Below are 22,979 nucleotides of genomic sequence, written 5' to 3' on the forward strand. Positions count from 1 at the left end.
AAGGAATATCTAGAGCCTGGGGTAGCATTCATCCACCCATTCGTCCGCTCACCCAGTTCACCCAGTTCACTCAGTAAGTGCCAAGTCCTCCTGGCCCTGAGTGTTTACTGTCTGTGTAAGGCAATGTCGCAGCATGAGGTAGCAGTGCAGACTGCCCCTTCCTTCCTTCACCTAGAGAGGATCGCCATCTGGGCCAGGAAGGATAGACGCTGCCCTTTAAGGCCATTTGCCTTCACAGTAATTCTGGAGAACTTGTTGCAATGACCCCAGGCTCCCCGAACAAGACAGAGCACAATCCCTTAGAGAATCCTATGGGGTCTCCATGCCAGCCTATGATCTGTGGCCCAGGTAGGTAGGGCCTGGGCTGTAGTTCAGGAAGGGAAAGGCATTGCTCTCATTCCAATTCCCTATTTAAATAAATGGAGGCCTGGAAGGGCAGCCATAAGCCCAAACCTCCGCTCCTGCCAGGACTCCAGGAGTGAGTGATAACCACAGGGTGCTCTTGGGACAAAGGCGCTGGAGCTTATGCATCCTGATGGATTGGACAGGGAATGAGGACAAAGGAGTCCCAATCAATCCCAGACACGACCTATTGTGAGTAGGTCGAATGTTTACTCCTTAGGGCAGGGTGCCCTATTCAAATTAATACTGGACACTTGTCCCTGCTCTCCAGTGCTTGGAGCAGACACTGTGCCAGGCCTATGGGCCCAAGAGTAAGCACCAATACCGTCTCTCATAGTTCAGAATGTGGAACCCCAGGGAGCTACAGGTGCTGGCTCAATTTTCTGGAGTCTGTCTCCCTTCTGCCATCCCTGTGGTCCAACCATCTTGGAGGAGGTCACCTCGCCTACCTGGCACAGTGGCTTCCAGGAGATCTCAGAGGTCACAGCCTGCCCATCAGCACAAGCCTTGTCTCAGCAAGAGCAAAATCAGGACCAGTGATCCTAGGGCCCTGCCTGAGCTGTGGCAGCCACTCACCTGCCCTTGCCTACAGGCTAAAAGGGCTGGAAGCAGAGAGGTTCTCAGTGCAGCTGGCCACCGAGAGGTCTATCATGTCTCTGGGCAGGATCTGCCTTTGTTTAAGAAGAGGGTGTGGGGTTCTGAGCCTGCAAACACAGTCAGCCCATTTTCCGGAGAGCCTTCACACACCCTCCATGCAAATTCCATGTGCCTCTGGCACCTTATTTGCGTAGAGATTCCAGGGCAGCAGGCCTGTCTGCCGTAAGGAAAGTCCAGGGAGAAGTTAGTTACAGTCCAGTCACAGGTCTCTCCGTCAGGAGCCCTGTTTATGTGGGGGTGACGTGAAGCTTCCCGGGGTTGAGGGCACTGAGAAAAGGGTGCTGCTTGGCGTGTCAACTTAGGCACTGTCGTGAGCATGCTTTTAAGAATATAGACAAAGAGTTGGGTTTTTTTTCACAATGTAATGTTTTATTGACAACAAATCCACAAGGTACAGCATCTTCAATGGCAAAACTATTTGCCAGATACTCCTGCTTTTCTTGACAGTCCTGGCTGAGGCAACATGGGTTCTTGTCTTTTAATCTTGATTACTCTCCAACGATACACGGCCTATCACACAGTAAATGTATCTCTATATATGTATACATGTAGATTATGGAATGGCTGTAAAGGGTTAAAAGATACAAGGGGTTTTAGAGTTTCTGACAGGCCTGAGAAGCCAAAGCTGGGAAACTGTCAGTGACAGGAGCCTCTGATAGTGAACTAAAGGAAACTGGAGAAGTTGGAGAAGCAGTGGCCCTGAGTCAGGACACTGAGGGTCATAGGTTTGAGAGTGAACTGGGAGAGCTGACTCCAGCTGCCGGGGCAAAGGGCAAGACTGGTCCAGACAACGGGATGGGCTGAAGGATGGAGGCAGTACCAGAGGGGACAACAGGAGGATGGGCAGATAGAATCAGACAGCCTGAAGCCTCTGGAACAGGTGGGAGTTCTTTGCCTGTTAGTCAGTCCTTGTTACATGCTGGTGGTGAGAAATAGGTCCATGAGGACTGTCACCATCCAACTGCTAGATGTTTACTTCTGTATGGGGTTCAGATGAAGGACTTACATACATACTTTCCATGGCTGGGTGTGCCCACTAAATTCTTGAATCTGATTTTCCTGGTATGATTTTAATATTCTCACTTGCCTCTACAGTTCCAATCCACCACGATAAATTACAGAGTAGTACCGTTGCTACTCCCAGAAATAACCAGTGATTACTCCGTGCCATGAGGATGATGTCGGACAGATGGTGCAGTCAACGAACATCTTCCTTCTAGAGTACAAAGATGCCTGTAAACGGGGTCTCTCGGGGAGGCAGTGTGAAAAGCCACTGTTTTACACAACGTGGAATAAATTAGGGCAAGGTGCAGCCTGACCTCAACAGGCACGTACACAGGGCCTCCTGTGAAAGGGCTTGCGAAATGGAGAATTGTCTCAGCTTTTCTCCTCCCTGGTTTTGGTCTGTCAGTGAGCCACTCCCATCTCCTTGCTTCCCCATGCAGGCAGTGAGAGTCCTCTGCTCCCTTCTGAGATCTTTCAACGGATCTCAGACTCATGTCTCCAACGCCCCCCGGCTTGGCACCTCCCAGGAAACCTCTATTCTGGGTCCTGTGATGTGCCCTTGAACAGCAGGTAAAGCTCCGATGGGCAGCAGGCCGTGCATACCCCAGGGAGACCAGACTTCCCAGGCCCAGAGTTAGACCCTGGACATGACTACAGTCATCCTCACAGTAAACAGGAGAGCACAGGGGGATGACAGAGGGAGAGAGGACCAGAAAGGTGGGGGTGAGGATGCCAGTGGCTCTCAGCAAGTCTCAGCTTGGTTCACTGGGATAAGCTGGAAAGTATGACACGATCAAACTGCCTCCCCCAGCCTGCTGCAACACTACTCTTTTCGCTGGTTGGTCAATACCAGAGAAACATCACAGGAAAAAAATAAAAAAATAAAAAAAAACAAAACTCAAACAACAAAACCTCTGAGGACTCTCCAACTCCAAATCTCTGCTCTTGTATTGCTTCTTTTCTTTTTGTCTTTGAGACAGGGTTCCTCTGTGTAGCGTCAGCTGTCCTGGAACTCACTCTGTAGCTCAGGTTAGCTTTGAACTCAGAGATTCGCCTGCCTCTGCTTCACGAGTACTGGGATTAAAAGTGTGCCCCACCACACCCAGCTATGTAGCTGGGATGTGGATCTTGCTGTGTAGCCTGGGGGTGGTCTCAGACTACGGGCAATCATACTGCTCCTGTCTCCTGAGTGCTGGGACCACAGGCGCCACCACAGCACTGGCTCTGGTTTCTGCTTTTGGTGGCAGCTGGAGCAGGCTGAAGTCACTTCAGACTACAGCAATGGGGTGGCAGGAAAGCCTGCAGGGAGGGCTACTGTAAGGCACCTGAAAGGACTCTCATCCCTGGGCCAAGATTAATTTAAAAATTATACTTATTCATGTAGGAACGTGTGTGTGCATGCACACCCATGCACGCATGCCATCACGTGTATGTGAAGGGCAATTCGTAAGAGTCACTCTTTTCCTGCCACCATGTGGGTTTCCAGGGATGGAACCCAGGTCCCCAGGCTTGGTTGGTCTTAACCCACTAAGTCATCTCACTGGCTCCAATGGGCTAATTTTCTGTATGTATGCTATACAATCCTACATGAGGTGGTGCTTTTTTTCAAACTGTATTACTTTTTACAGGAAAAAAAAGAACTAGTCAGTACAGATATCTTGTTAGATCCCAGGTGCTAGGGAGAGCTAAGAGCTAAGCCCCGAATCTTTGACACCAACTTAGTTTGGCTCTAACTTTTTATTGGCTTATGTGACATTTCTAAGTCCATAACAGGGGCTGGAGAGATGGCCTAGTGGTCAGAAGCACTTGCTGCTCTTTTTTTTTTTTTTTTTTTTTTTTTTTGCACTTGCTGCTCTTGCAGGGCGCCACTGTTCAATTCCTAGCACACTCAGGACAGCTCACAATCATCTACCACTTAGTTCAATGCCCTCTTCTGGTCTCCAAGGGCAACACAGTACACTTTGGTGGGGGAGAAACATACACATAAAAAAAAAAAAAAAGTCCATTCTATAACAGGAGAGTGAGTCCCTACCCAACCCTGCCCAAAAGTTTAGGTATCCATGCAGGGGGGCAGAGAGGCGACTGTAACATCTAGGTGGGTTGGCCTCAGGACCCTGGTCTGTTTTCTATCTAGGCTGTGGTCCTAGCAAATTGGGTCACAGGCTCCCACACCTAACCCTGGAAGTTTTCTGTATCTCTCCAGCCTGCTGTCCCCAGACTGTTTTGATGTCTCTCAGGCCACATCTCACAAAGGTCAGAGGCCCAGCGATATCTTTCTCTGTCCATGAGGAGTGTTGTAATCTGCTAGACCAGAATTGGCCTCTGTTACATCTACCACACTTGGTCTGGCACCTGCCTAGGGTGCTCCTACCCCTTCCCTTACTAAAACACCCTTTCGCCGGGCGTGGTGGCGCACGCCTTTAATCCCAGCACTCGGGAGGCAGAGGCAGGTGGATCTCTGTGAGTTCGAGACCAGCCTGGTCTACAGAGCTAGTTCCAGGACAGGCTCCAAAGCCACAGAGAAACCCTGTCTCGAAAAGCCAAAAAAAAAAAAAAAAAAACCACCCTTTCCAGGCTTGGTGCGCAGGGGCAAGGAGAGGGAAACAGGGTAGGGGCCACAGATTGGCCCTAACCCTCTGCCCCCACCTGACAGGAAGCAGGTCCCTGGCTGCCCCTCTGCATGACCCATGGTGGTAGAGATGAAGCTGCAGCAGGGTTGGGAGTGTTATGAGACACTGCCTTGTCCCAGCCAACATTCCTGATCCCAGCTGGCAGAGCTGAGCTGGCCAGTGACAGAGAGAGCTGGCAGGTGGGTCTGGGATGACCAGGATAGAAAAGCACAGGGGAGCAGGTCTCTGAATAGGAGGGTGAAGACAGGGGTGAACACAGACTCTAAGACCTTCCACACTCTGGGGACTGGGAGAGGTCATTTCTGGAGAGCCCAGTGAAGGGAGAACTCACCTGTGGTCCCAGTTCCTCCAGCAGAGGCCTCCTGGTGTGCTGGGTTCTTGGGGGAACAACCTTGAAGGGACACAGTACTCAGTCTAGTCACAGTCAGAAGTAAATCTTGTTTAGTAGCTGGTCATGCTTTGGTTAGACATCAACGGAGCCATAGGCAGAGATGCTGAGAAATAAAAGAACTCGCTTTTATACAGTATGTTTCCTACTGCTTCTGCCTAGCTGCCATCTTAAAACACACAGTGCCTGCTGATGGCACACTTCTTTAATCCCAGCACTCTGTGAGCTCAAGGCCAGCTTGGTCTACCGAGGGAGTTCCAGGACAGCCAGGGCTACACAGGGAAAAACCTCTCTTGAAAAACCAAACCAAAGCAAACCAAACAAGCCCACGAAGGACATCACATACCCCAGTTCTGGAGGGGTCAAGTCTAAGTCCGTCACTAGACTAAGGTCATTCTGTCCTGGGGTCTGGGCACAGCCCTTTCCAGTTTCAAGGGACAGGATGATTTATAGGTTCTCCGTCATCACAGCCATCTTTGCATCTAACAATCCACCTTCCAGTCACACTTCCCCACAGTGTCTCAAAGTGTATACTTAATCCAAACTGCAACCCTCTCCTGCTCTATCAGGTCTCAGAGATTAGGGCCTGGATGTGTGAGGGTTCAAGTTGGCTTCACTTTCGTGGGCAGCACTGGACAGGGTCTTAAGTCGTTATATACACATCTGATTATCTCAGCAAGACAAAGTTTCAGAAGAGGGGAGTTGAGTGGAGGAAGAACTTACCATGGTGTGGGACTGCTGCAGCCCCAGCTTGCTGTGAGTATCTTAGATCCCATCAAGAGAGCAGCGGGCTTATCCCCTGAACCTCCACAACGCGAGTCACTTAGTGCCCACTCACAGGCATTCTGTCGGAGCTGTTTGGGCGTTTGCTGTATTATTTTGCAGTGCTGGTGATCAGCCTCACATGCTGGGATAGCACTCCACTCCGGTTAACAAAGGCTTTAATTGCCCGTCAATGATTACTATGAGCTGTATGTTTGCTATGCACCTGTTTCTTCTGATGGAAATTCCCAGTTTTCTGACTTGACTTTTTTATTAAAAAATTACATATTTATTTGTATGTGCATGCCAGAGGACATGTGGAGGTCAGAGGACAACCCACTGAAGTTGTTTCTCTCCTCCCATCATAGACAGAACTCAGGTCATCAGGATCGGTGCCCAGTGGAAGGCCTGACTCTTGTATTGTCCTGTAGGTACTCTATATACTAAATCATGAAGTTTCACAGGTGACTTTCTACTTTACTGTTTGGAATGTGGCTTTTGGTAAGAGGGGCCCTTTTTCTTAATGGTGGCTCTTTTATCAGGTAGCAAATTCCGAAGTCTGGGTTCTAGTCTCACGATTAGAAACCCTTCCTTAGCCGGGCGGTGGTGGCGCACGCCTTTAATCCCAGCACTCGGGAGGCAGAGGCAGGTGGATCTCTGTGAGTTCAAGGCCAGCCTGGTCTACAAGAGCTAGTTCCAGGACAGGATCCAAAACCACAGAGAAACCCTGTCTCGAAAAACCAAAAAAAAAAAAAAACAACAACAAAAATGAAACCCTTCCTTAGGAAGGAAGTCAGTGTAATTCTATCCATATTTTCCTATGCTTCACCAGTTACTTCACCTGTGTAACAAACAGATCTGTTCCTGCCTGCGGGGAAACATACCTTGTATCGATTTCTACTTGCTTTGTTTCCATTTCAGTGATCATTTGTAGTTTCTAGCCCTGGTATTTATGCAATTTGTTTCATTTTTCACATTTCAGTATCTCTGGACTGAGTATACAGAGTACAAACGAGTACAACTAATTGTCAGGGTTTCCTAATGGTTAATAAAGTGCCAGTATCTTACAATCCATGGTATGCACATCTGATGAAATACAGCATGGTAGTGTTTCGTATGTGAATGTGTATGTGCTACTGGTGGAAGATGAAACGTCCTCAGAGGCTTAAACATTTCAATATTTGGCTCCCAGTTGGTGGTGCTATTAGGGAAGGCTGTGGAACCTTTGGGACATAGAACCTAGCTTTGTCAGTTCCCACTGCTACCATGGGAAGCTTCCCCTGCTGGCACTATGTTCATTGCGCCATGAGCTAGGTTAAACCCCTCCTTATGCTGTGTCTTCAAGATAAGTCTATCGCAGTGACAATAAAAAATAAGTGTGTCAACCAGTGGGGAAAGTGCCCACCCTTGGTCATTCCCACCCCCGGCAATGGGATTAGGGCCTGGCATAGTCTAAACACACACTCTTCAACAGAGCTATCTTCTTCTAAGGTTATAGTATTGTAATCTTGGTCAGAAACAGTGCTCAGTTTTTGACATGGAGATGGGGATTTAAACTCAGGTTCTCAGGTTTGCAGAACAAGCTTTCTTACCCATTGGCCTTTCTCCATGGCTTGAGTTTATTTATCAGATTCTATAATCTTTAAGACATCTTTTTATTTATAAAGGAATAAAAATGTTACAATTCATGAATACACGAGCCAGTGAGATGGTTCAACAGGTAATGGCTTGCTGCACAACCCTGACAAGCGAAGTTCAAGTGCAGAGCTCACAAAAAGGGGGAGGAGAGAACCGACTCTACAGATCTGTCCTTGGAAGTGCACACGGTGCACATGGCACATATGTGCCCACAACACACACTGACATCATGCATATAACAACAACAACAATAATTAGTTTTTCCTTGAAAGAAAATCCAGGGATTATATACAGCTGAGTCTTTGTAACATTAAGATAACTGGTGGTGCTTTTTAACTGCACTAAATGGTGATATATAGAAATGGTTTGTTTCCTTTCTCTTCCCCTAACATCTGAAACTGAACAGGGTCTCCGATATGCTAGGCAGGTATTCTATTCTTTTTTAAAATACTTATTATGTATACAATGTTCTGTCTGTGTGTAAGCCTGCAGGCCAGAAGAGGGCACCAGACCTCATTACAGATGGTTGTGAGCCACCACGTGGTTGCTGGGAATTGAACGCAGGACTTTTGGAAGAGCAGGCAATGCTCTTAACCGCTGAGCCATCTCTCCAGCCCCAGGTATTTTATTCTTGAGCTATATTCCCAGATCCCTTGTTATTTTTTATTTTTGAGATAGGGTTTCATTAGGTTGCCTAGGTTGGCCTTGATGCCATTCTGTAGCCAAGGCATGCCTTAAACTTTTAATCCCCCTCCCTCAGCCTCCTGAGTAGCTGGGATTACAGGCCTGTACCCCAGGCCCAGTCCTGTCTACTCTTAAACCATCCTTGCATTCCTGAGATAAAACCTTGGTCAAGAAGCAGTATCTTTTGACTTGCTGATCTTTTATTTAAGACTTTTGCATTTATGTTCCTATGTAAAAGCAGTGTTTTCTTTTTTCACATTATATTTGTCCATATTTTTAGCAGGGTCATTCTCAACGTAAACTGAACTTTTAGCTAGTTCCACTCTGGAGATTCTGGGACCTAGAACTATTTTAAGGAATAACTTTTCACTTTTTTTTTTTTGAGACAGGGTTTCTCTCTGTATAGCCCTGGCTGTCCTGGAACTTGCTCTGCATACCAGGCTGGCCTTAAACTCAGAGATCCACCTGCCTCTGCCTCCAGAGTGCTGCGATTAAAGGCACGTGTCACCACCGCTGGCTTAAGGAATAACTTTTTGACATGTCTTCCTACTTCTAGATTTTGAATTCACTTGGAGAAAATTTCCCCGCCCACTCTATTTAACTGTTAAAATTCTCCTACCACTGAATGTTGCAGATGATCCTCGAGATGGTTGTACTACTTTGGTGCCTGCTGCTCCCTCAGTATTACTTCTCTCTACACACTCTACAGAATCATGTGCACGTGTGTAGGGCTCCTGTGACTGCAGAGGAGACACCGACATTTCAGTCCTTCTGAACTCCCAGGGCTATGGCACAATGTTCTTGGCATGCTGCTCCACCCACTTTTTCTTGCTAAGAGCTTGTTTCATGACAGGGAGATGCCGCACAGATTCAGATCATACAGTTTATTTTGGTGAGAATTAGAATCATGAATGGATGTTAAATCCCATGTAAGCATTCTGATGTTACAAACTCCTTGTCAGCTGGCCAACTGGTTAGCTTGGACACCTGGGCACAGGCTTCACAGCACAAGGCAGGCTGTTCCGATACTGAGCAAAGTCTAGAGCAGTGCTGCCTAGGACCTTCTGTAATGATGGAAACGAAGAGACGCAGTGTGAGCACAAATGATGATAAAATAAGTTCAATGGACTTAGACATGAACAGTAACTGCTGCACATGGCAGTTAGGGCCCCATCTTAGACTGTGTAGAACGAGAATCCTGGAAGCTGAGGAGCCTGTGGCGATCATATTCAGTCCTTACTGTGTGAAACAGGAGATTTGAGGCTCACAGGGACGACAATGCCTTTGCAGCATTAGATTCATGCCCTAGTGCTTTGCTCAGAGAGACGTCATATAATAAGGCCAAGAGGATCATGGGTAAGAATAGGAGGCCATGTGACTAGTGGCCGAGAGCTGAGTTACTTATGTTTTTAAGAACCACTTAGTTTCAGCACAGCTGGGGGTGTGTGATGACGCTCTCCATATCTCGGCTCCCACCAAGTGGGAACAGGGTCATACAGTGCCCAGTGTGCTCATGATGGGAAGGCTCTAAGGGCTACAGCATCTGAGATCCGACCAGATTTTACTCAATTTTTTTTAAATACAATTTTTTTTTCTTTCCAAAATTGGTCTGAAAGACTATCAAATGTGCTGTTGTGGGTCATGACTGCTTAAACCCTGCAAACTGACTTGAGGGCCTGCTGTAGCAGCCTGAAATGCCCACCAGGCTAAGGACATAGACAGACAAGAAGAACAAATGACTGTAACATGTCCTGCATTTTCTCCATGGCTATAATAACCGTCACCAATTCACCAGGAAGACCGCGTGGCAAGATTTAATAGTGTTGGCATCTCCAAATGGTGTGTGGCATCATAGGCCAACTACCACCAGTGCCTTATTATTGCCATTGGGTTGTGACTGTTGGTATAGTGACGACTTCAGGAGCAATAGGTAGATTAAAAAACCGTGGCTGGGAAGTTCTTTCGAGGAGAGGGACCAGGTGAGGAGCAAGGAGGACTCAGAACCTGACGAATGTGGCATCGATCTGCCGCACGGAGGGTAGGGCCAGCATGATCTTCCGCCGGTACTGTGGGTCCTTCTGCAGGGGGTTGCGCTCCAGGTACACGGTTTCCAGGTTCCTGGCACCCTTCAGCTCATCAAGGTCACTCCAGCTCTCCAGGAGATTGTCATTCATCTGAAGGAACACGAGGAAAAGGCTGTTAGAGATCAGCTCTGGCCCCTATGTGCCAGGATCCCAAATATGAGACAGGGGTCATTAAAACACACTACAGCACTGGATCTCAGCCTTCCTAATGCTGTGATCCTACAGTTCCTCATGTTGTGAGGAACCCCAGCCATTAAATTATTTTTCGTTGCTACTCCATACCTGTAATTTTGCTGTTATGAATTGTAATGTACATATTTCTGGAGAAGAGGTTTGCCAGAGGGGTTGCAACCTACAGGTTGAGAATCATGGCTCTATAGTTCTCCTTACCCCAAGCCCTCACAGATCTTCTATCACCACTTGGCTCTTCCTGGTTGCCTTTTGGCAGCACTGGGAAAGCTCCACTTGCTCACACGCAGACTAAGATCATTAAGAAGAGTGGGGTGACGCTGGCTGTACACCTGGCCCTCAAGCAGCTCTGAAGCGGGCCTGGCTACTCTTCCTACATACTGGCTCTTACTAATTGCTACCAATGCTGAGACTGCGCTGACTGTAATGCAGCTGGCCAGAGGCTGCTCTACTCCAAACATGACTCTTAGATCACCTTAGTGGTACATTTCTGAGGATATCTAGCTCCTGTATGCAAAGGCCACCAAAGGCTGACAAACACTGCCAAAACCAGATGAGGGACACTGAACCCTACAGTGGGCTGGGGTCTGAGCACGGCAGGAGAGTGCTCTCTCTTTTCAAATGTGCCATCAAGATGAGACCGAACTGGATGACTCCCACAGTGTTCAAAGATGCATGTTGTTTCACATTGGGATCAAATTTTGAGACAAAGCTACCTTGGGTAAGAACCTACAGTACCTGGTTAAACTATCCAAACCCATTTTCCAGTCTAAGTGCTGAGGCAGAGGCTTGGGAAGGGTGCCTTTAGCAAAGTAGCCACCTAGATGTGGGCCATGGTAAACTAGCAAATGTTTAATGTTTAAGCAACATTTTGTTCTACAGGATAGAGAAAAATCATAAGTTGAGTGTGCTACTTTCTATGGTGTACCATGGCTGACTTAGCACCAACACGACACCACTAACTATGGATTAATTATAGATGTTAGGAGTGTGCACAATGGACACTCATGTCACTGCACCTATGGGTTTGAAGACAGAAAATAAAGTCAGGACTAGCTGCTATGTCAACAGCCTGAACAGAGGAGCCAAGTCTACCATCAAACTTTAGGACTCTGCCTGCGGCTCCTGTTCTGCCCATGTAGAAGTCAGAAGTCATGTCTGTAGATACTACAGGCTGCAGGGTTTGCACCAAGCAGCTGTAGGAAGAAGCAGGGTACCACTCCTGGAGACATGACCTCTGCAGCCTGAGAACCTACCATGGGACAGATAGGCTACATGTGAAGCAGAGGGGATCAGGATGAAGAGTCACTGGATGAGAATGCAGTGGAGGGGGCATCTCAAGAACTAGATTAATTTCCATGTAAGAGCTTCTCAGGCACTTGTCCTAAGACTTCACTGTCCACAGGACTTGATCTGGTACCATTCCTTTGGGTTTGAAGCACCTGGTCAGTATAGGTTCTGGGACTGTTGTTTCTCCTGCGCTGATGACTCATGGGGCCCTATCCTGTGTGAAGCCCTGAAGAATGCGGGATTTGGCAGAGTGATAATACTTGTGGAGAAAGGTAGGGAAGGGATGGGCAATACAACAGGGAGAGCCATTGAGGGGATCATGGAACTTTATAGGAATTACGCTTTTATTCCTAAATGGAATGGGAGTCCATACAGGATTTTTTTCTAGAAGGTTCTTAATGATTTTTGCCCTAGTTCTTGTCTTTTTATTAATTCATATACAATAAAGATATGGAATGTTTCATAAATGTCTGTCATCTTTGCATGAGAGCCATGCTAATCTCTGTATTGTTCAAAATGTAGTATATGTGCAGCCAAAGCAAGCACAAGGATCTTATTTGGAGGGTAGATGCAGGGCTTCAGGTCAGAAGGCCATCAGAACATACAGGGAAAGGGTGCTGGGCAAGTGGCAGCAGCAGAGGTGGGAAGAAACTGGGGTTTTGGATGCACTTTAAAGGCAGAGCAAATATTTAGATGTTGGAGTGGATCTGGTACACAGGAAAGGGGAAGTTTAGGAGGGTGCCAAGACTTCTGGCTTGAGGATCTGGAAGGACAGAGTTACTGAGGGACTGTGGGGATAATGCATGAGCTCGGGCTTGGACTTGTCCTATTTGGGTGATGGCTCAACACAAGAGCAGACAGCTGGATCCAGGAAAGACAGTGGAGCTAGAAACAGAAGCTGGCTGCCAGGAGCACAGTGGTGACATTTAAATCTGTGAGACTGGATAGGGCTGTCAAGGAGAAAGAAAAATGAAGACTGAATGCTGGAGCATTCCTGTGGGTGCAGAATAGAAAAGAAGCAAAGACAACCAAGAAAGACTCAGGGAGACAGGAGAATAGAGGGCCAGTGGCTGGCTATCTATTTTGAGAAATGTATAGGAATCAAATATAATTGTTGTTGGGAGGTGAAAGAAAGATGCAGAATTGAGAGGATGTTGAATCTGGAATGTGTCCACTGGTACAGTGGGATTAAAAGCAGCATATGAAGGGCAGAGTGTGGGCACTGACCCACTGGGATACCCAGATGCTGGCTTCCAGGCCATGCTGGTGGCTGCATGCTTAATTGCAGCAGGCTCAGGAAGATGGATGTCTGCTCCACACAGGCAATCACCTAACAGGGCAAGTCCAAGTTTGACATCATAAGCCCCCTTTGCTGCCCCTCTGTCTGGCTCAACTTCAGTGGATAAGGGTCCACCCCTGCTGCCAGGCTAGATAAGGACTGGCTGTGAAGGAATCAGGACGTAACCAGGCCAATATAAGTCTGAAGTTCTTTTTTTTTTTTTTTTTTCGAGACAGGGTTTCTCTGTGGTTTTGGAGCCTGTCCTGGAACTAGCTCTTGTAGACCAGGCTGGTCTCGAACTCACAGAGATCCGCCTGCCTCTGCCTCCCGAGTGCTGGGATTAAAGGCGTGCGCCACCACCGCCCGGCGAGTCTGAAGTTCTTGGAAAAGGGTATAAAGATGAAGAGGTGGAGGAACTGAGATGTTAGGTCATTAGAGAGATCAACTACAGGGACACTGGTATCACCAACAGTGTAGACAGACTGAAGTGGTGTCGGAGAGTGTGAACTAATTACAAATGTCTGCAGAGAAGAGAGTAGCTGTGTGTGGGTGTGTGTGAGAGAGCTGTCAGTGTGCAGGATGCTTGGATGGGCTATACAGCCTCTACCAGCAACCACTAAGTCACTGGCCAGGCATACTACCAGGCTGCTTAGCACTGACTGCAAACACAGGACAGAAGTTCCGAGAGGCCCAGTGGGCTGATGCGAGCACAGGCACATTGAGAGAAGAGAAGCATCTGATTCACTCATTGCTGGTGACACACAGGCAATGTGTGCTGCCAGAGTAGGTGTCAGCAGCAAGTAGGCTGCTGCACCAGGTTCTCCTTCCTGCTGTAGATTTTGGTCAGCGTGATGTCTGCTTTACCAGTCTGGTAAGGATAAGGGGCAGAGGAGTGGGCCCTCCAGGGACCTGTGTCATCCGTCCTAGGTCCAGACTGTAACCGTGGAACATTTCAAATAGCAGGAATAAGACAAACGGCTACACACTGCCCATACTTACCTGCCTGCTATTTTCTACTGGTTGTTTTCTTGTCACTTTTAAGGTCCCATACATTATAGAAAGTAATCTTGGCCTTTCAGGTGACCACCACACTCATGCATCATGTGAAATGTTCCTAGGTTTCATATATAATAATGCATCTAAAAAGTGTATCTAAAAGATGGATATGATATATGCTATAAAGGCTTTCCTTTCCTCTTTAAGCCTGACCTTATGTATAATAAACATGCATTTTTATTATCAAGAAACGCAACAAAGCTTTTACTACTATGGGAAACAAATCATGTGCCACCTGATGACATTTTGGCCAACAAAAGACAATGCGTCATGTTGGACCCCAAGTCCATCTAACCGAGCCCTACATGGTGTCTTTGTCTGTGTACTCTATGATGCTCATATAACAAAAGCTCCCAATGATGTATTTCTCAGAAGTGTCCCACTGTATAATGACACAAGACTACTTTACATGTATGTCTCATCATTTTGTTAGGATCCTGGATGCGTCACCACCATGCTTTAGTGAGTGGGTATGTTTTTAAGGTTCTAAATGCTTCCAAATACTTGTGCTAAGCACAGGGGTTGCTGTACTACAGACTGGCTGCAATCATATTTCACAAATCTGCCAACTGCACGGACAAAATGCTGTATCTCATTGTTTTTAAAAAATGGAATAAGTTAGGAAGTGCCAGCAATGATTACTTCTTCTGTTTCTAGCAGCAGAATGCTAACCTCTCACTTGACATGTGTAAGCTCGGTTCTAACATTAACACGGTTAGCCTCACTCAAATGACAAACCTTCCTTCCCTAACTCCCTCTTTTGGACTCACCAAATCTATATCAAGCATTGTTCTAAAGGTTGGTGAGACAAAAGAAGAAACAACATATACAGAATAGAATAGTACTTATCCTTCAAAAGTAGGGAAAATCTCACTTGTGCTAAAACAAGGAAGAGCCTGGAGCACAGCCAGTGAGAAAAGGTCAAAAACTGTAAGAAGTCAGAAAGAAGACTGGTAGGAGAAGGTCATTAGTATTTAGTGAGGGCAGTTTCGGTTTTGTAAGACAAGCATGGTGGTGGTGGCCACACAAACATGACTATGTTTCACAACATTCTATTCTATACTAAGAAGGTTCACATAATAATTTTTAGGTTTTATATATATATATATATATTTTTTTTTTTTTTTTTGGTTTTTTGAGACAGGGTTTCTCTGTGGTTTTGGAGCCTGTCCTGGAACTAGCTCTTGTAGACCAGGCTGGTCTCGAACTCACAGAGATCCGCCTGCCTCTGCCTCCCGAGTGCTGGGATTAAAGGCGTGCACCACCTCCGCCCGGCTAGGTTATATTTTTTAAAGATAAAAAGTCCTAAACAACTTTATTCTTTGGTCTTCATGACATTTAATAGTGGGGAGACATAAATACAAAATTAAGCAAATATAGCTTCAGCTTCAATCAACACTGGAGCAACTGTTGCTAGACTATAAACTAATAGAGTAGGGCATGGTGTGGGGACAGCTGCTTTCATAAGCTGGACAACAGGCGGTGCAAACCAGTGATTCCTGAGAGGAAAAACAAATGGGTGAGTGCTACGGTCACCCTGGCTGGCCTCTTTATGAGGAAGGGGAGTCAAACCAGCTCTGGAAGCCACACTGAAGTCAAGTGAAATTATGTTTAGGTGGGGAGAGGGGATATCAGAATTTCTAGGTAAGAGTGAGCTATATAGGAAAACAAAATCCAGAGATCCCGTGCTGTCTCCCTTCTTGTATCTTGAAGCAAAGACTAAGGCATATACAGAGAGTAGGGAGTATGGCTGAAATCTACCAGGGTCCGCATGGGGTGGAGGCATGTCTGTGGCCCCCATGAAATTTACTAGAGGTCACAGAGGGACAATACACAGGGATAGAGCTGGTTAGCCTAAGAGGACAAAACATGTAGGCTCACCCCAGCAATAAGCCTTGAAGTCTAGCAGTGACTTCACTTCCTGCTAGATACAAAGTCCAATATATTCTGCAGAAAAACAACACAAATCTGACATACAACTGTTTAGTTTCACAATACCCAGCATACAAGAAGTTACTAGCCATGTAAAGAAGGAATGACAAAGAAACATAAAAATCTAATAAGAAATCCAATCTGTGAGAAATAAAAAAAGAACAATACAGGCTGAAGAGACAGCTCAGAGTTTAAGAGCAAGTGCTGTTCTCATAGAGGGTCTGAGTTTGGGTCTCAGCAGTCGTATCAGCTGGCTCATACTCCCTGTTAACTCCAGTTCCAGGGATCCAATACCATCTTATGGCCTCCACAGGCACAGGTCCTCACGTGTTCACAATTCATACTCAGACACATATGTGTATATATTTACTAAAAAAAGAAAAACCTTAACAATATGTTCTCAAAGAGCCAAAAGGACAACCAGAACAAAAATTCACCGAATAGGTATGATTAACTTCACTGTCAGCACGACTGGGTTTAGATTCACCTAGGAGATGTCTAGGGATGTCTGAGAGGACTTCCAAAGAAGTTTAACCAAGAAAGGAAGCCATATCCTGAATATGGGTGGCATCGTCCCTTTGGGCTGGGATCCTGGACTGAATAAAAAGGTGAAAAGCAAGCCGGGCGGTGGTGGCGCACGCCTTTAATCCCAGCACTCGGGAGGCAGAGGCAGGCGGATCTCTGGGAGGGAGTTCAAGGCCAGCCTGGTCTACAAGAGCTAGTTCCGGGACCGGCACCAAAGCTACAGAGAAACCCTGTCTCGAACCCCCCCCCCCCGAAAAAAAAGGGTGAAAAGCAGTATCATGAGATCCTGCTCTATTTCTCAGCCTTCCCAGATGGGAGGGGTCCAGAGTCCAGCTGTACACTCCTGCTACCATGAACCTAGGGCTAGAGAGGTGGTTCAGGGTTATGAGTGCTTGCTGCATAATGAGGACCACAGTTTGGATCCTGTGTAACAAGTCAGGCACCCTGCATGTGTATGTAACCATAGCTCCAAAGGAGGCAGACATGGAATCACCAGGGCTTGCTAGCTTCCAGCTTAGCGGAGTGAGAAAATAAATGCCAGACCCAGGTTCAGGGAGAAACTCTGCTTCAAATAAACAGGCAGAGGATGACAGAGGAAGTCACAGCTACCTTCTGTGCCACCCACAGGCATAGACACCCATACATATACCTATGTACTATAAAGAGACATAAACACAAATAAATATGTAAGTCTCTAAAAACTGAAGTAGCTAAATAATGATCTTAAAAGCAGACTGGGTACTGCAGAAGGGAAAATAATATCTTGAAGACAGAGCAATAGAAATGGTGGCGCATGCCTTTATTCCCAGCACTGGGAAGGCAGAGGCAGGCGGATATCTGTGAGTTCAAGGCCAGGCTCCAAAGCTACACAGAGAAACCCTATCCTGAAAAACAAAAACAAAACAAAACAACAACAACAAAAAGAAAGAAAGAAAGAAAGAAAGAAAGAAAGAAAGAGAAATCACATAAACTGAGGCTCATCTAGAGCAAAGCCTGGGGAAAGGAGGGGTAGACGAGCAACAGATGTGCTATGATCTAATTACCAAAGGACTAACACACATATACTGCGTTTCAGAAGAGGACCTGGAAAAATTTTAGAGCGAAAAAAATTTTGTTTTCTTTATTTCACAAAAACTATACATTTACATATTTAAAGCTCAGCTGGGCACTGTGGCTCATGCCTTTAATCAGAGCACTTATGAGGTACAGGCAGGTACATCTCTGTGATGTCAGAATGGTCAGGGCTACACAGGGAGACCTTGCCTCAAAATAAACAAACAAATAAATGAAATGATATATCTATAATAGTATACTAAAAAAATTGAAGGCAGGGATGGTGAGATGGCTCAGTGGGTAACAGCACATGAAACAACTTGCATTTGATCCCCAGGACACAGGCATGGTTCACTGGGTATCAAGGCTTCCAGGACTAGCAGACTTTCATTCATTCACATGTTTTACTCAACAGGACCCACTGAGCCAAAAGAGAGATGCCAATCCCGCTATGTTTAAGACTTACCCAGAATTCTTGCAGTTCTGTTAGATGGCTGATATTTTCAATCTTTTTTATCCTATTTGATGCAATGTCCAACATGGTGAGTTTGTTCTAAAATAAGAAAATTTTTTCTGGATTACTGAACTTCAATAGCAGCATGCAACCACATGCAACAGTATGAGGCTGAGCTGAAGACTGCATAGCTACCCTCTATGTGCCTTGGGGCGACTTTGATAGAGCTGGACTGATACCACCTACCCACTTCCTGTGGCTTCCTCAGCTGGACCTGATGCAGTGTTTTTGTCAAAACCTCATGAAGCCCTCACCGTTCCTAAACTTTGTGTCAGTCTGAGGCCCCATAACTGTGGAGGACCCCAGTAAGACCCTTGTTCCTGTTCATGGGGTCTGGGGAGAGCAGTGACTCTGAGCTTTGAGGAAGGAATGACAACCGTTGTAGCAAGTCTTTAGTGATTACTGTGAGGAAATACAGTGCTGAATTACTGACAATGGAATTCCTTTCTTCAGTGAGGCTGAGGAGCTTGAGGTTCGGGGGAGGATAAGATACTCCAGGCACACAGTAGAGATGGGAGGAATAACAAAGAGGCCTTCCTGTCTTGGACAAAGCTACCTGGGGCGATGCCTGGAAGGCCAGGTACTGAAGGGCTAATATTGGGGCCTGCTAGAACTTAGGAAAGCAATGAAGGCAAGTGGGACCTTAGCAGCTGAAGATGGTGTCTGTGGGTACCAAGTATCCTGCAAGATACAGCATTGTGCCTTATCTCTCCTTCCCCCACACCAGACAGGGTTTCTTTGTGTAGCCCTGGGTATCTTAACAGCTAGCTCTGTAGACCAGGTTAGCCTCGAACTCACAGAGACTCACCTGCCTCTGTCTCCTGAGTGCTGGGATTAAAGGCATGTGCCACCACTGCCTGGCTTTATAATTGTTTTCATGGTTATAGTTTCAAGATTCAACAGCAGAACAATATCATGGTGAAAATTAAGTCTACCGTAACTTATAGTGCTTGCCAATATGTTTTAACAAACCACTGGGATGCTTTCCTAGACTCCATGGCAATCTTACAGCTGGCTGGAAGTCCTTCCCCCATCTGCTCTAAAGATCTCTCAGCACTTTAGAGATTCATGGTCCTTGTTTTCTACTGCATTCCTGGTATCTTGATCCCAAACCTTTCCAAGTTTTAATGGAAATTAAAAAAAAAAATTCATAGTCAGTAGCTATTGATTAAAAAAGTCACAGGTGTGGCTTCCTAATCCCTTGAAGGTTCCACAGTACCACCCTACCTGCCTCCACATCCCATACAAGCATCACACAAGCATTGGCACACATGCTAGAAGCACTGATTCCAGATATGCAGCACAGGTATGAGAGTACCAAGTAACAATTCATGGAGCTTCAGAGTCAACAGAACCATAAAACAACGATATGGGGCTATAGTGCCAACCCGAGGACAAGTCCACCAATGGAATCCTTCCCCAGCACTCGTGACAGCTCAATGAGCAAGACTGTAAACTAGCAGAACAGTAGTAGCCTGAAACCCACTATAGATCTGAGTCCAAGGCTCAGCAGGGAAGAGTGCTGGTGGTGGATACTGGCCCCCAGGACGGCTCACTAACCTTTCTGACCTGAGATCCAGCTATACACTCAATCCCCTTCTGTTTGAGAAGGATTTGAGTGCTTATTCAAAATCAAACAAGATTTTTTTTAAATTAAAACAAAACAACACAACAGGGTAGGGAAGGCAACTTATAAACATGATAAAGAAACACCCAGGTCAAGAGCCAGAATAAACATTTTAGGTTAACAAAGGGAAAATCTCAGGGTACAGAAGAGCCAAATCCATCAGACAGGCGCCTTGGGACACTGAAGAAAGAACATTTGATAAGTGGGCCAGTGACAGTGTATGTGCCACTTGGGAAAAGTCACTTCTTTTTCTCCCACCATGAAAGTAAATTCTTTTTTTTTTTTTTTAAAGGATTTTAATTTATTTATTATGTATACAATATTCTGTCTGTATGTATGCCTGCAGGCCAGAAGAGGGCACCAGACCCCATTACAGATGGTTGTGAGCAAGGCTGGGAATTGAACTCAGGACCTCTGGAAGAGCACGCAGTGCTCTTAACCGCTGAGCCATCTCTCCAGCCCCGAAAGTAAATTCTTGATTAAGATAAAACTTGGGAGAACATTAGGTAAATACTTATACCGAAATAAATCTGAAAAGACTGTCACATTTGATCAAGGTAAACATTACGATGACACAGTTACTGTTAACACAGTATTTCTCTGTTCTATTTTAGACATGACATGTAACCAAGACTTAGCTATAAGATACCTTGGGTAAGACTCTACACTCACACTTCTTTCCTGTTTGAAGACAGACCTGTACCATGAGGGAATTACAGAGCAGATAGACATGCTGGTCCCCTAGAGGGGACTGTTACCTGTGAGGAGCAGAGGTACTGGTGCTCTGTCAGTGTGTGCACCCCACCTAGCCCCAAGGCTTTCTGAAGTTCCCTTGCTCCAGCTGCTGCCTCTGGCTCTCCTTTTAACTACCATCCTACACTACAGAAGGTCACATGCTGGTTTTAATTGTTTATGTGTGTTTGAGACAGGGTCTCACGCTGCCTAGGCTAGCCTTGAACTTCTGATTCTTCTGCTTTCAACATTCAAGTGCTGTGATTACAGGTGAGTGCTACCACACCTGGCTTCACATGCTAGCTAAATTCCTAATTTGATTACAAAGTTAGAGGAAGGTTACCAAACTTTGAAAAGGCAAATTTTAGCTTTCCTAAAAATTCTTATACAAGTGATTAACTAAAACTCAGAACACTAGTTTTCCTCCAGAATTTCACTGATGGGGCACAAAGGGCAAAGGAACCTATGATGAGATTTGAATAATGATGATTCCAAGAACAAAAACCTGACCTAAGCTTGTTGCATTTGATGGCAATTTAACAAAAGCAACCAATCAACCAAATAAACAAAAAACATTACCCTGAAACAAAACAAAACAACCCCAGTAAAATTGAACAAGAAAAAATATTTTATTTGTCTTGAATCATGCTTGGAGGAAAAACAGGTGAGATCAAAGGCAACTGTAAGTAGGAGAAGCTCTTCTTGAATGGGAATCTGGAGGTGGGTGGGAGGAGTGGACAGATTGGTGAAAGGTAGTGGGAAGGAGGAGACCTTCAGCACTCTGGACTCCAGGAGCATGGCTCTTCCTTCTAAGCAGGCTAGGCTCTCCCTGGAGTCTTTACAGGCTGAGGCAAGGCAGGAAGTTTAGTGGCCAGAGGGAGTAATGGGAAGGACAGAGCTGATAATACTTGTGTTAGCTATCTGTGTGATACAGGGGCAGGTAAGAATTTTTTACATCACCCAAAGGCCTAGAATACATGGCAGATGTGCAGTGAACTGCCCTAGGAGGGTGTCTGTCTGTGATAGCTGTGTTGAAACCCCACAGGTCGTCATGTGACATGCTGGCCCTTTGACTCACTGGGGTAGAGGGCCCTTAGCTCACATCCTGTAGGCACTATGTCCACCTGAGGCCAGGACTGGAGGGCAGTGGATGCCAGTACCCGCCCCTTCCTCTTCACCTCCCTTTAGCTCCCTCAGACAGACCAATGGGCTCTTACGTTGTTCTCCAGGCCCTCGATAACCTCGATACCATTGTGGCTGAGGTATAGTTCACGCAGGTTCACCAAGCTCTGTAGACCCTCAATCTTTGTTAGCCGATTGCTCTGTAGAAGAGAATTAAAAAGTATCATCCTTGGGGCTGAGGAGATAGTTCAGTAGTTAAAATATCTTCCACTTAAGCTTGAGGACCCAAATTTGAACTTCCAGAACCCACACAAATGCCAGGTGAGTATGGTGGCTTGCCTGTGATTCCAGCCATGGAAGCCCAGAGATAGGTGATTCTCAGAGCAAGCTGGTCAGCAAAACTAGCCATAAAATTAGCTCTGGGATTGACTAAGAGACTCACTCTATGAATAAGGTGGAAGGGCGATCAAGGGTGATTCCCAACTTTAACCTAATCTGGGATCTCCATAAGCATACACATACACACACATGCATGAATACACACACAATCATACCACATACATTCATACCACACACAGGAAAATATTAAAAGATAAGAAAAAGAACAGTCAGCTACACAGAAGGTGAGAAATACAAGGGCTTTAGAAATGAAGTTTCCCATTTATCCTATTTAATTTAAAAAGTGTTGGGGGGTGAGGGTGGATGGGTAAAGAAGTGGTTCAGTGATTAAGATCATTGGCTAGTCTTTCAGAAGACCTAGGTTTCATTCCCAGAACGGGCACAGCTGCTCAGGATCATCTGTCACTCCAGTTCCGGGGTATCTGATGCTTTTTTCTGGCCTACAAGAGCAGTAGGTATACATGTGGTACACTGACATACATGCAGGCAAAACAGCCATACATATAAAAATAAAAAATTGGCATTCAGGAGGCAAGGCAGGTGGATCTGAGTTCTAAGCCAGCCTGGCCTACAGAGTAAGTTCTGGGATGGCCAGAGCTACACAGAAACACCCTGTCTGCATAACTAAAACAAACAAACACAATAAAATCAAAAAATTAAAATATTCTTGAATGGGACTTGAGAAGAGGACTAACATTTTGGGTCTGTTGTACTGGGTTGAATATCATGTTGAAGTTTGGGGTTTTTATATGAAAATCATAGTTTTTTTTAGATGTATCTGAAGGCTTATTTGAAGTAATTAAGAAATAGATTTGTCTTGTGTATGTATGTGCATATGACCATGTAATGGTGGGTACATGGAGGTCAGGGGACAACTTGTAGAGTCAATTTGCACCTTCTATCATATGGGTGCTAGGGATTGAATACAGATTTTTTGTTTTGTTTCTGTTTTCATGTGGGAGTGTCTTCTATCTATTTGTTGCTTTCATTGGTTAATTAATAAAGAAAACT

General features: G+C 45.8%; 1 protein-coding gene and 1 non-coding gene across 5 annotated transcripts in view; both read right to left on the reverse strand.

Annotated features, from left to right (window-relative positions):
- Positions 1-6,974: 6,974 nt before the first annotated feature.
- Ppp1r7 (protein phosphatase 1 regulatory subunit 7) overlaps positions 6,975-22,979 on the reverse strand; it is a 29,879-nt gene continuing 13,874 nt past the window's right edge. Inside the window, exons 7-10 of one of the 4 annotated variants that reach the window (XM_057762733.1) lie at positions 21,665-21,769; positions 18,041-18,127; positions 10,171-10,340; positions 6,975-9,230 (exon numbers count right to left, since the gene is read on the reverse strand). In XM_057762733.1, coding sequence (XP_057618716.1) covers positions 9,221-9,230; positions 10,171-10,340; positions 18,041-18,127; positions 21,665-21,769 — 372 coding nt within the window. In that variant the 3' untranslated portion in view covers positions 6,975-9,220. Of the gene's footprint in view, positions 9,231-9,964; positions 10,341-18,040; positions 18,128-21,052; positions 21,293-21,664; positions 21,770-22,979 lie in introns of those variants that run through there. The other 3 variants (XM_057762731.1, XM_057762732.1, XM_057762734.1) reach the window with 3 other exon arrangements.
- LOC130870572 (U6 spliceosomal RNA) lies at positions 12,174-12,275 on the reverse strand. The gene has a single exon (XR_009056717.1). It is a non-coding gene; the product is annotated as a U6 spliceosomal RNA (small nuclear RNA).

The sequence above is a fragment of the Chionomys nivalis genome, chromosome 2 (genome assembly GCF_950005125.1).
Source record: "Chionomys nivalis chromosome 2, mChiNiv1.1, whole genome shotgun sequence".
In the NCBI taxonomy this organism is placed as follows: domain Eukaryota; kingdom Metazoa; phylum Chordata; class Mammalia; order Rodentia; family Cricetidae; genus Chionomys; species Chionomys nivalis.